The sequence below is a fragment of the Rhinopithecus roxellana genome, chromosome 13, assembly GCF_007565055.1.
Source record: "Rhinopithecus roxellana isolate Shanxi Qingling chromosome 13, ASM756505v1, whole genome shotgun sequence".
Lineage (NCBI taxonomy): Eukaryota > Metazoa > Chordata > Mammalia > Primates > Cercopithecidae > Rhinopithecus > Rhinopithecus roxellana.
This window is the reverse complement of record NC_044561.1, coordinates 69,454,560-69,467,123: the sequence shown is the minus strand read 5'-3', so window position 1 is coordinate 69,467,123 and position 12,564 is coordinate 69,454,560. Positions and strand designations below refer to the sequence as shown.

The window sequence follows — 12,564 nt, the reverse complement described above, 5'->3', positions numbered from 1 at the left end:
ATTCGCCATGTTCATTTGAGCAGTCATGTTACTTTTTTGAGGCAGTGATGGTTACTGGGGACACCAAGTCAGCCTAAATATGGGTACACCCCTTTGAGATGGTGTCACAAAGTTTTCCTATTTGGGCGATACGGCACACTCATCCTATTTACAGAATGCTTCAGTTTCTGACAGACAAGTTATTTTTGTTTGAAATGTCAGGGCTGCTGGAATGTCTTGGAGGCTTTTATTCTTTTTGCCCAAATTTTCACTGAGCCAGAAACGAGATTGTCTCCTCAGTCCCCTAGAGGAGGGTGGGTGGGAATGAGGTGTGTGAGGACATGGGACTGGGATGGGTGGCCAAGCCCCCGGCCCACTTCGACATAGCTGTGCCCTGGGCCCTTGAATCGCTCCCAAAGTCCCCCCTCCCCACTGACTTGTCTGCATTGCTGCCTCTTTTCAAGTTGTGTATCAGCCTGGTGTTGTTCCCTTTTTGCAGCCAAACCTTTCCCAAAGGCCTCTTCCCCCAGGCACAGCCCCTCCAGTAGTTATGTGAGGAGCACTTCATCCTCTTCTGCAGGCTTTGACTACTCACACGATGCCGAGGCTGCACACATGGCTGCCACTGCCATCCTGAACCTCTCCACACGCTGCTGGGAGATGCCTGAGAACCTCAGCACGAAGCCACAGGACCTCCCCAGCAAGGTCAGTGCATCCGCCTTTCTTGGGAGAGGTGAGTTGGTGGAATTTGCAGTCAGGCCCACCTGCTGTCCGCACAAAATGTCCCTAGGAATGGCTCGTGTCTAGCTGGCAATTCTCATTCTTTACTTTTTCTCCCTCCTGGCCCTGGCCCCAAGGACCGCAGAGCTTGGATGGGTCCACCAAGAGAACCTGGTGTGCTGAGTGAAGGGGGACCAAGGGCTGTGAGCACAAGTTCCCATGTGTCTCCCTCTGAGCCTGCGGGTGGTGCACACACATTCCCAGGTGTCTCCTTCTGAGTCCAGGGCGGTGCACGTGCCCTGTTCACATGTTTTTTCCGCAGAGTCTTGTGGTTACTGACACACTCTCCTTGCTCAGAGGACCTGGTCCTACCCGTGTTTATGACATGTCCTGAGGGACTGGGTTTTGTGCTGTTGGAAGGCAAGAGGAATTGCAGGGCCTCCTTCATGGGAAATCAGGAAATGGCAGTTGGATTTTTCCCCTCTCGCTGCCTGTCTATCTGTGTTGTTCTGCTTCCTTCTATGGGAACCAGGGTTTCCGACTCTGTACATTTGATTAAAATGTACCAGAAGGCACACACGGGAAGGTGCTGGAATCGCTAACAGATTTCACCTTTGCAATTACAGTCTGTGGATATTGAGGTAGATGAAAATGGAACCCTGGACTTGAGCATGCACAAACACCGCAGGCGAGAACAGGCTTTCCCCAGCAGCAGCAGCTGCAGCAGCAGCCCCGGCGTGAAGTCTCCCGACACCTCCCAGCGCCAGAGCAGCACCAGCGCCCCCAGCAGCTCCATGACCTCTCCCCAGTCCAGCCAGGCCTCCCGCCAGGATGAGTGGGACCGGCCTCTGGACTACACCAAGCCCAGCCGCCTGAGAGAGGAGGAACCTGAGGAGGTGGGTGCAGGCGCCTGGGCAAGCAGTCGGGAGGCTGCTTGCCCTGCCTGAGGTTGTTGTAATGCTGGCTTTTCAAGGAAGCTCCTCCTCACCGGTTCTAGTAGAGCCTCGGGGGAGACATCCCTTTTCGTGAAGGGTCCTTCATCTTCTGAGCGGCTGGGACTCAGGGGCCCACCCTCTAGGTGGGATTTTCAGCAGCAGGGCCATGCTTCTTGTCTGTCAAGAAGGAGGTGGTCTTCTCACCCCTGTGGAGCGTGGCGGCCAGTACCAACGTGGGCACTCTGGAGGCATGGGGAGGAGAAAGGCGTCTTTCAGATCCCATGAGTTGACTGGGGAAAAGCTCAGGTTTCTTGGGTTTTGAGCCTCCCACCACCATGGGCTTAGGATCGCCCATGGTGGGCCGTGCCAGGTCCCTGAGACCAGGACCAACCTGGCGTGGGTGTTGGAACTGTGATCTGGGAAGCAGAGGATCCTTCCCTTTTTAGTTATTCCCTAAAACATGTGAAAGAAGAGCCCTCAGAGGCTAATTCTGGGTTTTTTCCCAAGGAGGTGTGTGTCCTGAAGAGAAAAGTCCAGCTCTGAGGGCAGCCCAGGGTCCAGGTGGCAGCAGCGGCATGTGTGAGACTAGCAGGCTCCTCTCTCTCTCCCTCTCCTTCCCCTCCCCTAAAGCCCCTCAGGAGGTGGAAGGGGTCCCTGCGGAAGGAGCAGGGCCAGACCCTCAAGGAGGAATGAGGGAGGTGGGGCTAGGCCCCTATGAAGGGTGGGGGCTGGATCAGGCCCCCTCCATAATCCGGCCTCAGTGGGGAGCCAGACTTCCTCACTGGCTCTCACACCACCCTCAGGTCGCCCCATTTTATAGAGGAGGAGCCTGGGAACCCACAACAAGGTCCAATTGTCCGAAGACTGTTATTATGCTGGGCCGTGGGCTTCAAGGGCATTTCCTCATTTGATCCCCAAAAGCCCGTGAGGGACTGCTGTTACCTCAAGTTTAAAAGAGTGGCACCTGGGCCCTAGGAGCCTGAGCCACCTGCCTGGGACACATGCGAGTGCTTGTCAGGACTGGAATTTGAGCTCTGGTTACAGCATCCTGCAGAATGTTGGCCTTCTGACCCTTCATGGACCCCTGGCCCCTCCGTGGGGGGGACTGTGCCCTGCTTACCTGTGTCCATAGCACTGAGCCTCCATACCCAGCATTCAGTTTGAAGCCTTTATCAAGTACCTGCCATGGTCAAGGCATCGCATTGGTGGGCGTGTCAGGCCAGGTGGTTTCAAGGCCACTGCAATGATCGTAATTTGTATATTATTACCCTCGTTGTGCCGTCCCATCTTCATGGCATTTCAGTAACACTTATTTAGTGCCTACTGTCTATTGAGTGCCATCCCTGGCTCTGAAGGGACAGTATCCTGATGTTTACACTGTGGAGTGGCGTGGTGGAGGGGACCCACACACCTGAGGCCAGGGAGAGTGTCAGGAGCCTGCCACACTGGGCAGCACCAGGCCTTCTCATTTTTAGGGCAACCCAGGAGCTCTGGCTGAAGTGGGGGAGGGATCCGGCCCCTCGGGGGTGTTGTCTTCTGTGTTTTGCTGGGGAGTTAAGTCTTCCTCCCTTATCCAGAAGACAGGAGACTCCAGGCACTGTCCTGAAGGGTTCCTCTCCCTCGCCCACCGGGTTGGGCGCCCAGGCCTCCCCGCCAGCCGGTTAAAACATCTCCCTGCTGGTTTTTTGCAGTCAGAGCCAGCAGCCCATTCTTTTGCTTCTTCTGAAGCAGATGACCAGGAAGTGTCGGAAGAGAATTTTGAGGAGCGGAAGTATCCGGGGGAAGTCACCCTGACCAACTTTAAGCTGAAGTTTCTCTCCAAGGACATAAAGAAGGAACTGCTCACGTGAGTCCCTGCTTTGGCTGGCACAGCTCCTAGGAGACCCTCTGTGGCCTGGGGAGGAACAGGCCCCGGTCCCGACCCGTGACGAGTGGGTCTGCTCAGGCTTCCTCCGACCTGTCCTGACCACCTTGATCCGGGCGGCCTGCGACAGGAGCCAGAGCAGTCAGAGGTTTCCCAACACCTTTGCGTTGTGGTTGGCTTTACTGCAATCTTCTAAAAGTGATTAAGAACAAAGAAATTCCCTGGCCAAGCTCACCAAGCAGGACAGAGCAGAGCAGGGGCAGAGTGGAGGAGAGTTCCTCAGAGAGCTCCACTGGAAGCCCTCGGGGCAACCAGAGGCCCAGCCCTCTCCCTGAGGCCGCAGCTGGGCACGTTCTGCCCAGGGCTCCGTGGCCAAGGCCTGGAATGCACTGCCTTAGGGCTCACCACCCTCAACTCTGTCATGCTGGCTGGCCCAGATGCTGTGTGTCTGAGCTGGTCCGCACGGGGCTGGAACAGTCAAAGTTGCTGATGGATAATGGTGAGATGTCAGTGACCTTCAGGTCAGCCTTCATTGCCAGCCACCTCTCCTAGGGGACTGTGAGAGGCTGTGCCTGGCACCTGCTCCACAGGTGATCCACCTCTCACATGTGCTCAGAGTACATTTCTGGGGTCCCTCTTCTCCCCACCCTGAACCCCTCTTGTACCCTCACACCTGTGTCTTGCCCTCCTGGGAGCGGCTGGATCCAGGGAAGGCCTTGCTGCTTCAGGGCCTGGAAAAGGGAAGGAGCTCCCTGCCTAAATATTCACGGGCACATACACGGGCACACACAGCATGTGCGTCACAGGCATCCTAACTTTAAGCTCAACTTTAATTTGGTTACCTTTTTCTTCTTAAGTTGTGTGGGAGAAACTTCCAGCCTGAGAGGCACCGGCTGTCCTCCAAGGACTGAGGGGAGGAGGAGCCACGAGCCAGGAGTGGGCATCAGTCACCCTCGCAGAGCAGGCTTAGCCTGGGGGACAGGTACACACCACTCTCTGGTCTGACACTCTTTTTCCTTTGTCCAGCTGTCCCACCCCTGGCTGTGACGGCAGCGGCCACATCACTGGGAACTATGCCTCCCACCGCAGGTTTGTCTCCCGCTCGGGTCTGTCTGGCCTGGGTGCTTCTTGGTGGGTCTTCCTCCGCTCCTCCTCCTCTGCTCCCCTCTTTGGCTTACCCCAATATCCCATCTCTTCTCTTTCAGCCTCTCTGGTTGCCCTCTTGCTGACAAGAGCCTCAGAAACCTCATGGCTGCCCACTCTGCTGACCTCAAGTATGTTTGCGCTCCCTGACCTCCTGTCTCTTGGGCGGCACCCTCGCTTTGCTCTCCTTCCATGAGGCTCCTGCCAAAATCAGCCTTCTCCAAGGTGCCAAGCCTCGGCTGGCCCTAGCTCTCCTGAGATGGGCAGAGGGGCAGGGCCGTGGAGGGGCCGATTCTGCTTGGCTGGGGCTGCTCTGCCTCTGTGCCCCTGCTCTGAGCTCTGCTGTTCACCTCTCCGCTGGGGGCTAGGGGCTGCTGCAGGCTCCCGCGCTGCTCTTGCCCCATTCCCCACCCTCCAGCCTCTCCTGAAGACCCCGACAGGGCTGTTTGGGCCTGCCTTCTCACTGCCCTAGAGATTTGGGAAAAGCCCAGAACCGACCAGGGAATGTGAGCCCTGCCGTGGCTCGGCAGGCCGCAGGCTGTGTGGCTCTTGCTGAATGAACTGAACGCTGATCATGAAGAGAAAGCTCCTTGTCCTCCCCCTCCTGTCATGCTCCAGCTGCTTCTGCCTTAGCCCTGATGCCCTCTTCCTCCATGCTTGTGCCTTCTGTTTGCTGGGCTCACCCATTTCTGCTTCTGCACCTCCCTGCCCCTACCTAACACATGGGCAGGGCAGGCCCTGCAGGCACCAGCCAGCCTGCTTGACAGTCCCGCACAGCCAGGCGCAAGCACCCAGAGGTTTCCAGGTATCAGTGTCCTCTTGGGGTTGGAGTCAGGGACTGTTATTGCCTTTGGTTTTCATGCCTCCAGTTGTGCTGTGACTCCACAGCCTATGTATGTGACCCTGAGCCACGGGGAGCACCTCCTGGGCACCGGGGTTGAGCTGAGGCCTTGGAGGAAGGGGGTCCCATTCTTGTCTCCTCAGGGCACCCCTCTCCGGGGGTGTCCCTCCCTCCCATAGCCCTCTGTGTTGGGGGCCCTGAATTCAGGTCAACACACCCTGTCTCATTCCATTCTGGGGCCAGACAGGATCCTGGGCACTGGTGCCTCTAAGATGAGGAAATGAAATTGCTGAAGGGCTTCTAAGGACCTTAGCTGGCTCAGAGCTGGACAGAAAGCTCTGGGCCTCCCAGAGCCCCCACCCACCAGCAGCCTTGTCTCTGTTTCTCTCTGGAGGCTGCCCTGGCCCCAGCAGCCAGGAGGAGTGTGTCATCAGGCCCTCAGTTCCCACAGGGTGGGGTGCACCATCTCAGTTTCCTTCCTGGAAGTTCATAGCTTCAACATAAGCATTTTCTGAGGCTCAGGTCACCACAGCCGATTCACACATTGACTTGTTCATTCATTCTGCCCCTCACTTTGTCTAGTCCTAGAAACCCAGGAAACACTCAGTCCTGCAGCTTCTGGGACTGTCCTCTCTCCCTCTTTCCTTCTTCTCTTGCCATCTTTCTTGCATTCCGTTTTCCTTTTCCAATTCTGCTTTCTTTTCTATGATTAGTTCCCATGGTGTTTCCCATTTGAGGGCCTGAATAATGAAAGGGCAAGAAATGTGGCTGTGTGCAGCCAGTGGCCCCATGTCACCATGTCCTTTCTGTCCTGCTAAGTGGATGCCCAGGTGGATGAAAGAAGCTTGGCACGGTTCCGGCCTGGAGACATGGCCGTCTGGGAGAGTTAGTGCTTTTTTAAGACTAAGAGCCTGTGAAGAACTTTAACTCCAAACTTCTTTAGAAATAACGACCAAAAGCCTCCCCTGTGTGAAAGTGAACCACTCATCAGCATTGGCAAGGTGTGGGCAGGCAGCCAAGGCCTCCAGGCTCCTTCAGAAGCTCCACTCTCCCCCCAGGGGCCTTTCCATGGGAGGCCACTTCCTCTCCTACCTCCGACCACTGCACGAGCTTGGGACGATGGTGGTCCTGCCCCGCCACGTGTCCTGATATACCAACCTCTTTGCTCTCTGCCACCTCCTGTGTGAGGGGGCATCGGGCACTGGCTCCTTCTGATCAGCCTTGTGGCAGCCATGGGTGAAGGTGGCCTTGGAAAAAATGAGGTTCCTTTCATGACCTCCCTGTCCACAACTGGCTGCAGTGACAGTCGGATGATGTGTGTTCTGTGTTTTAAGTGAATCCCAAGGGCGTTCACTCTTCCCTCCCATGTGTCTGATGTGGTCAAGGGCTGAGAGGACATGGTTGCCTCCGGCCACAGCCACACACACCTGCCAGGGCATGACAGGCTTTGTGCAGGGTGAAGAATGCCTGTCCACAGCACAGGGATGGGGCTTAGAGAGGTGAGACCTGGTGTGTATTGCCAAGGGAGAGGGTGTCCCTCAGACATGGTGCTCCCTTCTGCCCAGATGGGACACTCAGAAACAGGCAGTGGGAGGGGTGGAGGTGGCTCCAGATTCCTGCAGCTGACCCTGGGGGTCCACAGGGCCATAAGGGGCATGCAGAGGGGACACCTGCTCCTCTGACTATGTGAGCACTTTCCTCTCTTGGACACAACTCTTGAGAAAAGCCATTGAATGCGGCCTCAGTGAGGAGTGCAGGATGGCCCCACCTGTGTGTTAGGTACCTGCCGGCCCCTTGGGAGTTATACGCCCACCTGAGACTCACTCACAGATGCCATCGGGGAGTATCTGCTCTGCTGCTGATGCCACTCACAGCCCAATGCTGTGCTTATCCCCGTCGAGGCCTGGAGCTGCTGTGGGTCTGTCACTCTGGCACCTGAGTGGCCACTTGCCCACCGCACTGAACCGGAGCTCTACCCGATGCTTTCCTGCCACTGAGACAAGGAGCTGGAGCCCCATGTGGCCACTTGAACAGCTGCCAACTCAGGAAGGAGAGGCAGGCCATCTTTGGTTCTCTGGGCTGGCCAGCAAGGTATCCAACGTGTGGCCCACAGGGCGAGGATGAAGGAACCTGAGACTCCCCATGAGGGCGTCCCGAGAAAACTCCTAGGGGCTGAAGAGAAGGTTGCAAGAGGTGGGGCCAGCCCTGCTGTGCCGCCATAGCCCTTTGGGTGCCAGGCTGTGCCCGGCCGCATCTTCCTCTAAGCGAGGAGATGTCCTGCCCCAGTGGCCAGATGTCACATGTGCTGGTGGAAGACTCCGGTGAGGAAGGGCCGGCAGCATGGAAAGTGAGACGTCCTCCCTGGGGTCTGAGCGCCACAGCAAAGTGCCCATGAGTAGCAGGTGATCTGGACACAAGCACTGAAGTCTTGCCTGGCTCCTACAGGGTCAGGATGCTCATGAGGGGTGAGGCACAGAGAGCAGCCCTGACGGGGGATGGATCTACCCGCACAATCAGGTCACCTCCTCCCACTCTAACATCAGCAGGAACTCACATATTTTTCCTCACTGCACATTCGGAAGAAAATAGCATCCGTGCTTGTAATATTAAAGTGGAATTTTGTACCACCTCCCGTGATGCATTCATCACATAGTTTTGGGTGTATGAAGTTGGACTTGTGTGCTTCTCCTCCTTAGTCTGCTGTAAGCTACTGGCTGTATGAACTCTGAAGTCACGCTACACAACAGCCAGGCCTGGCGTGGCCAGCGCCATCTGCTATGCAGCAGGTGGGCAAAAAACCCTCTGTTCATTTACCAGCCCATGGTGGCAACCCTTTGTGAGGGCAAGCTCCCAGCCCGTCCAAGAAGATGTACTGGTCTTAGGATCTGGAGAACTCATGCTTGAAGTTATGGCTCAGATATGCTCTGAATGCCTTTAGTGCAGCCTAGACCCTACAGAAGTCCAAGCTGGGAGCCCTTCGTGTCCTTGGGCTGCTGTGGACCCTGTAGGCCTGTCCCAGTGCCCAGGTTTGGTGCCTGGGTGTAAACTGATGCTGGAGCAGCATTTGGCTGCTGTCCTCTCAGACTTCCTGGTCTCCCTTGGGGAGACAGGGGAGGAAAGTACTGAACCCCCGAGATGATCTCTTCAGACCCCTGTTGCTGGCAGTAGGCAGCTGGGGTGAACATCAGTGATGTTCCTCTGTGGATAAGGGAATGTGAGTGGGCTCACTCAAGGGCTGCGCCCGGAAGGCTTTCCTCTGGGAGTCCCAGGGCTCTGGGCCGGGGCTAAACGTCTTCACGGGCTCTGGTTCCAGTTCTGCTTTCCTCTGCAGGTGCCCCACGCCTGGCTGTGACGGCTCTGGCCATATCACAGGGAACTACGCTTCACACCGGAGGTGAGCCTGCCACGCCCTCAAGTCCTGGGCCCCAGGGGTGTGTAGGGAATCTCTTCCTTAGATGAAGATTGGAAGACACTAATGTTGCTGACCGCTGGAGTCCATTTCCATCTCTTTAATCTGAATTGTTGCCATTTCCAGAACCTGATTAGGTTGCCCTCTGCAGTAAGATAAAAGACAAAGCGTCAGGGTTAGGGGCTCATGGAAATGCTTCTCCTTCTGACCCTGCTGCCTCGTGCGAAGGCTCCGTGTCTGTGGTTTCTGCTTCTTACAATGGATCCATCAGTTGCCCTCATTCTCTCCCACCCCAACCTGGGGTCACAGAGCGTGAGGGGCGAGGATGAGATGAACGGGTGTGAGAAGCCGCTGTTCTAGCACTAAGGTGGCCTTTTTTCCTCTTTCAAAATCAGCTTGTCCGGCTGCCCTCGTGCAAAGAAAAGTGGAGTCAAGGTGGCACCCACCAAGGACGACAAGGAGGACCCCGAGCTGATGAAGTACGTTGGGCCATGCTGGCTCTTTCATTGCTTTGCAGAATTGAGATTTTCCTATGTTTTATAATGTAAAAAATGCCTGCTAGAGTCTCTTTTCGTTAATACAATGGGTCACCTCACTGTTTTATGGAAGCTCTCGCTGCACGTTGGCACCTGTGAAGATGTGAGTACGGAGGGCGTGGGTGCCAGAGCCTCCGGGCTTCTCAGGTCTGGAGTATTTGACGGGGCTGGGAGAGGCAGAGCACCCTTCTACCTATGTCTTAGGGCCACCTGGGAGTGGGCCCCAGGGCCTTGCAACCTGCAGACTTTTGTCTGCAGGAAAGGTGAGGTGCAGAAGTCAAGGAGAAGAGGGTGGTTAGAAAGACGTTGAAGCTTCAAACCCCATGTGTCCGTCCACCCACACACCGATGCAGAGAGCTGGTAGACAGAGAGCTGGGAGGATCTAAACTGGACACCAGACACTGTTGGGTGAAGGAGAGGACATCCTTGGCCTTAAGTGACCCAAAGTCCTTGAGGCAAAAAGAATCTCCTCTGTTGCTCTCCCCACTGGGGCAGGGTGGGGCTGATGTGTCTTTGTGGGGCTCACGGGAACCCTGACTCTGTGTTGTCTTACTCGGTGGGGGTTTGTGTCCTCGCAAGCCTATTCTCCCAATAGGGGATGGGTCCCCTGCACTGCCCACTTGTAGGTGGGGGCAATGCTTTGCCACAGACTCGAACCGGGCGGCCCACTGGCCAATGTGCCCAGGACCGAGGTACTTTCAGAGCTGACATCTGGCAAAACGGGCAGTGGGTTCCCCAGCAGGTGAGCGGCGGAAATGATGGCTCTGTACACTTTGTTGCCCAGGGCCTTGGGGCTGGCTTGGTCAGGACACGGCCCTACTATGCCCACAGGAAACAGGTTGCCCTGATTGTGTTACCTGCTGGACCAAGGGCAGGCGGACCTCACCCCTGGGGAGGGGACAACTTGGCCGAGATTGGGTTGCCCCTCTTGGTAGCTCGCTCCAGCTGTGCCCCTGGAGGAACCTAACTGACCAACATCACATCCTTCGGAAGGGCTGGCCCCACCAGCTGTTTGGTGTAATAGGCTGTGGCTTGTTTGTTTACTTTTTACAATAAAACTGTAATGAACGCTAAATTAACAATGCAAAATTTGTGGTTGTTAGTACTATGAAGGCCGCACGCTAAATGCTGAGGTGTAGAAAAAACATTTTGCCCCTGAGAATCCAGGAATTTGCTACGATCATATAAGTGCAACACCTTTATGGATTTGGCAAGGATCCTGCTGGCAGGGATATTACAAGTGAATCGTGCTGCATTTGCAGATAACTAAAATCAAGATCAGCATTTTTCAAATTAATCAGGAAAAACGGTTTTCCTTTCTAATGTGCTGTCAACTTAGCTTTAAAAAAAACAAGAGTTCTGCAGCCAAGTGGAGACTCGACTTTGAGAAACACTTAAGCATTTGCAGGATAGACGAAGTTCCTAATGGCTCCACGGCAGAGGGAACCTGACCACTTAACGCCTCCGTTTTACAGGGGTTTGCCTCCCCAGCCATAAACTTTAACTGCATTTATAATTGCCCAACGTCTTTAAACAGATGCAGATCGAAGCAGAAACTCGAATGGATGTGTCAGGTCTTGCTGAGGGATGGGATTTTGTCAGCGTGCATGAGCTGTGATCTGGAGAGCCTGGTGGAGCAAGTCCTTTTTATGACGTCTCATGCCTGCACTATTTAAAACTGAGTCACAACAGGCACTTGGTGGTAAATCCCTTTGCCACAGCTTTATAACTGGTCATAAAAGTCCTGCGGAGGCGCCACCATGGGAGTCAAGAGGCGAATGTCCCCCTGCCCTGCCCATTGTCCCCAGAGGGGAGCCCACGCTGTCCCTGGCCTCACAGACACCCGACAAATGAAATGCACCTCTGGTTCCTGGTCCTGGCCATGTTTCTCATGTCACTGGCACACATGGCTTCTGCCCCCCAATATGTGACAGGAAACACTAGCTCACCCAAGAAGCACAGAGGCCTCACCAGCTCAGTGCCTGCACCCCCGCCCCAGCACGTCTCAACATGATGTCCCTGACGGCTTGAAAGTCTCCACACACGGTGTTGTGAGAAAGAGAACATACTTGAAATCTGAAATCCTTTCCATGTATGTGACCCAGGGGAACAAAAACAGTTTCCCTTGATGAAGGGGACTAGTGTTTTGCAAGAAAGGGAGTAAAAATAATTCAGATTTGGGCCAGGCGCTGTGGCTCATGCCTGTAATCCCAGCATTTTGGGAGGCCAAGGTGGGCGGATCACCTGAGGTCAGGAATTTGAGGCCAGCCTGGCCAACATGGTGAAACCCCATCTCTACTAACAATACAAAAATCAACTGGGTGTGGTGGCGGGCGCCTGTAATCCCAGCTACTTGGGAGGCTGAGGCAGGAGGATTGCTTGAAGCCAGGAGGTGGAGGTTGCAGCAAGCTGAGATCGTGCCACTGCACTCCAGCCGGGGCAACACATTGAGACTCCGTCTCAATAATAATAAAATAATAATAATAATAATAATAATTCAGACTCGACCGTGTAGAGTAACTGAAGAGCCACTTCCCATTTGGCCAGTGCCTCTTCCCAGCCCAGGTCCTCACCTCAGGGTCGGCTGTGCCTGGCACAGGTGCCCCCCAGGGCCCCACGGCTGGGAGGCATCCCCGTCTGAGGGGGGCTGGACATTGAATGTGAACTTCCCAAAGCCCCCATCGGGGCCGCTGGCAGTGTCTCTGCTCTGGATGGGGTTGAGACAGCCTTGGACTGCTCAGGGAATGTCCTGTGAATGTCTGAGGGCTGGGTGGGTGGGATGAGCAACAAAGGGAAAAGAGCCCTGAGAGGGGCCTGTGGAGAGAGAGGAAGCAGGGCCCTGGCTGAGGTGGCTGGGAAGTGCCTGAAATGGCAGCTTCAGAGATGAGGCCAGCGTGGGGGCAAGGAGCCGGATGCTGCCCTCCCTGCCCAGGCCTCGTTGACCTCCCACTGAGCAACGCAGCCCTGTGCCCCCATCTCACCCCTGCAGCAGGAGCCTCTGCCACTGCCCCCGCCCCCCGCTACCGTCCTCCGGAGCGCTTCCTGCGCTGTGACTTCCCTGTATCCCCGTGGATCTCTTTGTAAATGGAGCAATGTCCTCTCTTGGGGTCTTGTGTTGCCAGGTAATCAGCACAGTT

At 55.6% G+C, this 12,564-nt stretch overlaps 1 protein-coding gene across 1 annotated transcript in view; it reads left to right on the top strand.

Annotated features, from left to right (window-relative positions):
- Positions 1–12,564, top strand: part of MYT1 (myelin transcription factor 1) — a 48,343-nt gene that overhangs the window by 27,111 nt on the left and 8,668 nt on the right. Inside the window, 7 exon segments of the mRNA XM_030914343.1 lie at positions 560–684; positions 1,326–1,595; positions 3,326–3,480; positions 4,525–4,587; positions 4,704–4,772; positions 8,814–8,876; positions 9,287–9,370. Coding sequence (XP_030770203.1) covers positions 560–684; positions 1,326–1,595; positions 3,326–3,480; positions 4,525–4,587; positions 4,704–4,772; positions 8,814–8,876; positions 9,287–9,370 — 829 coding nt within the window.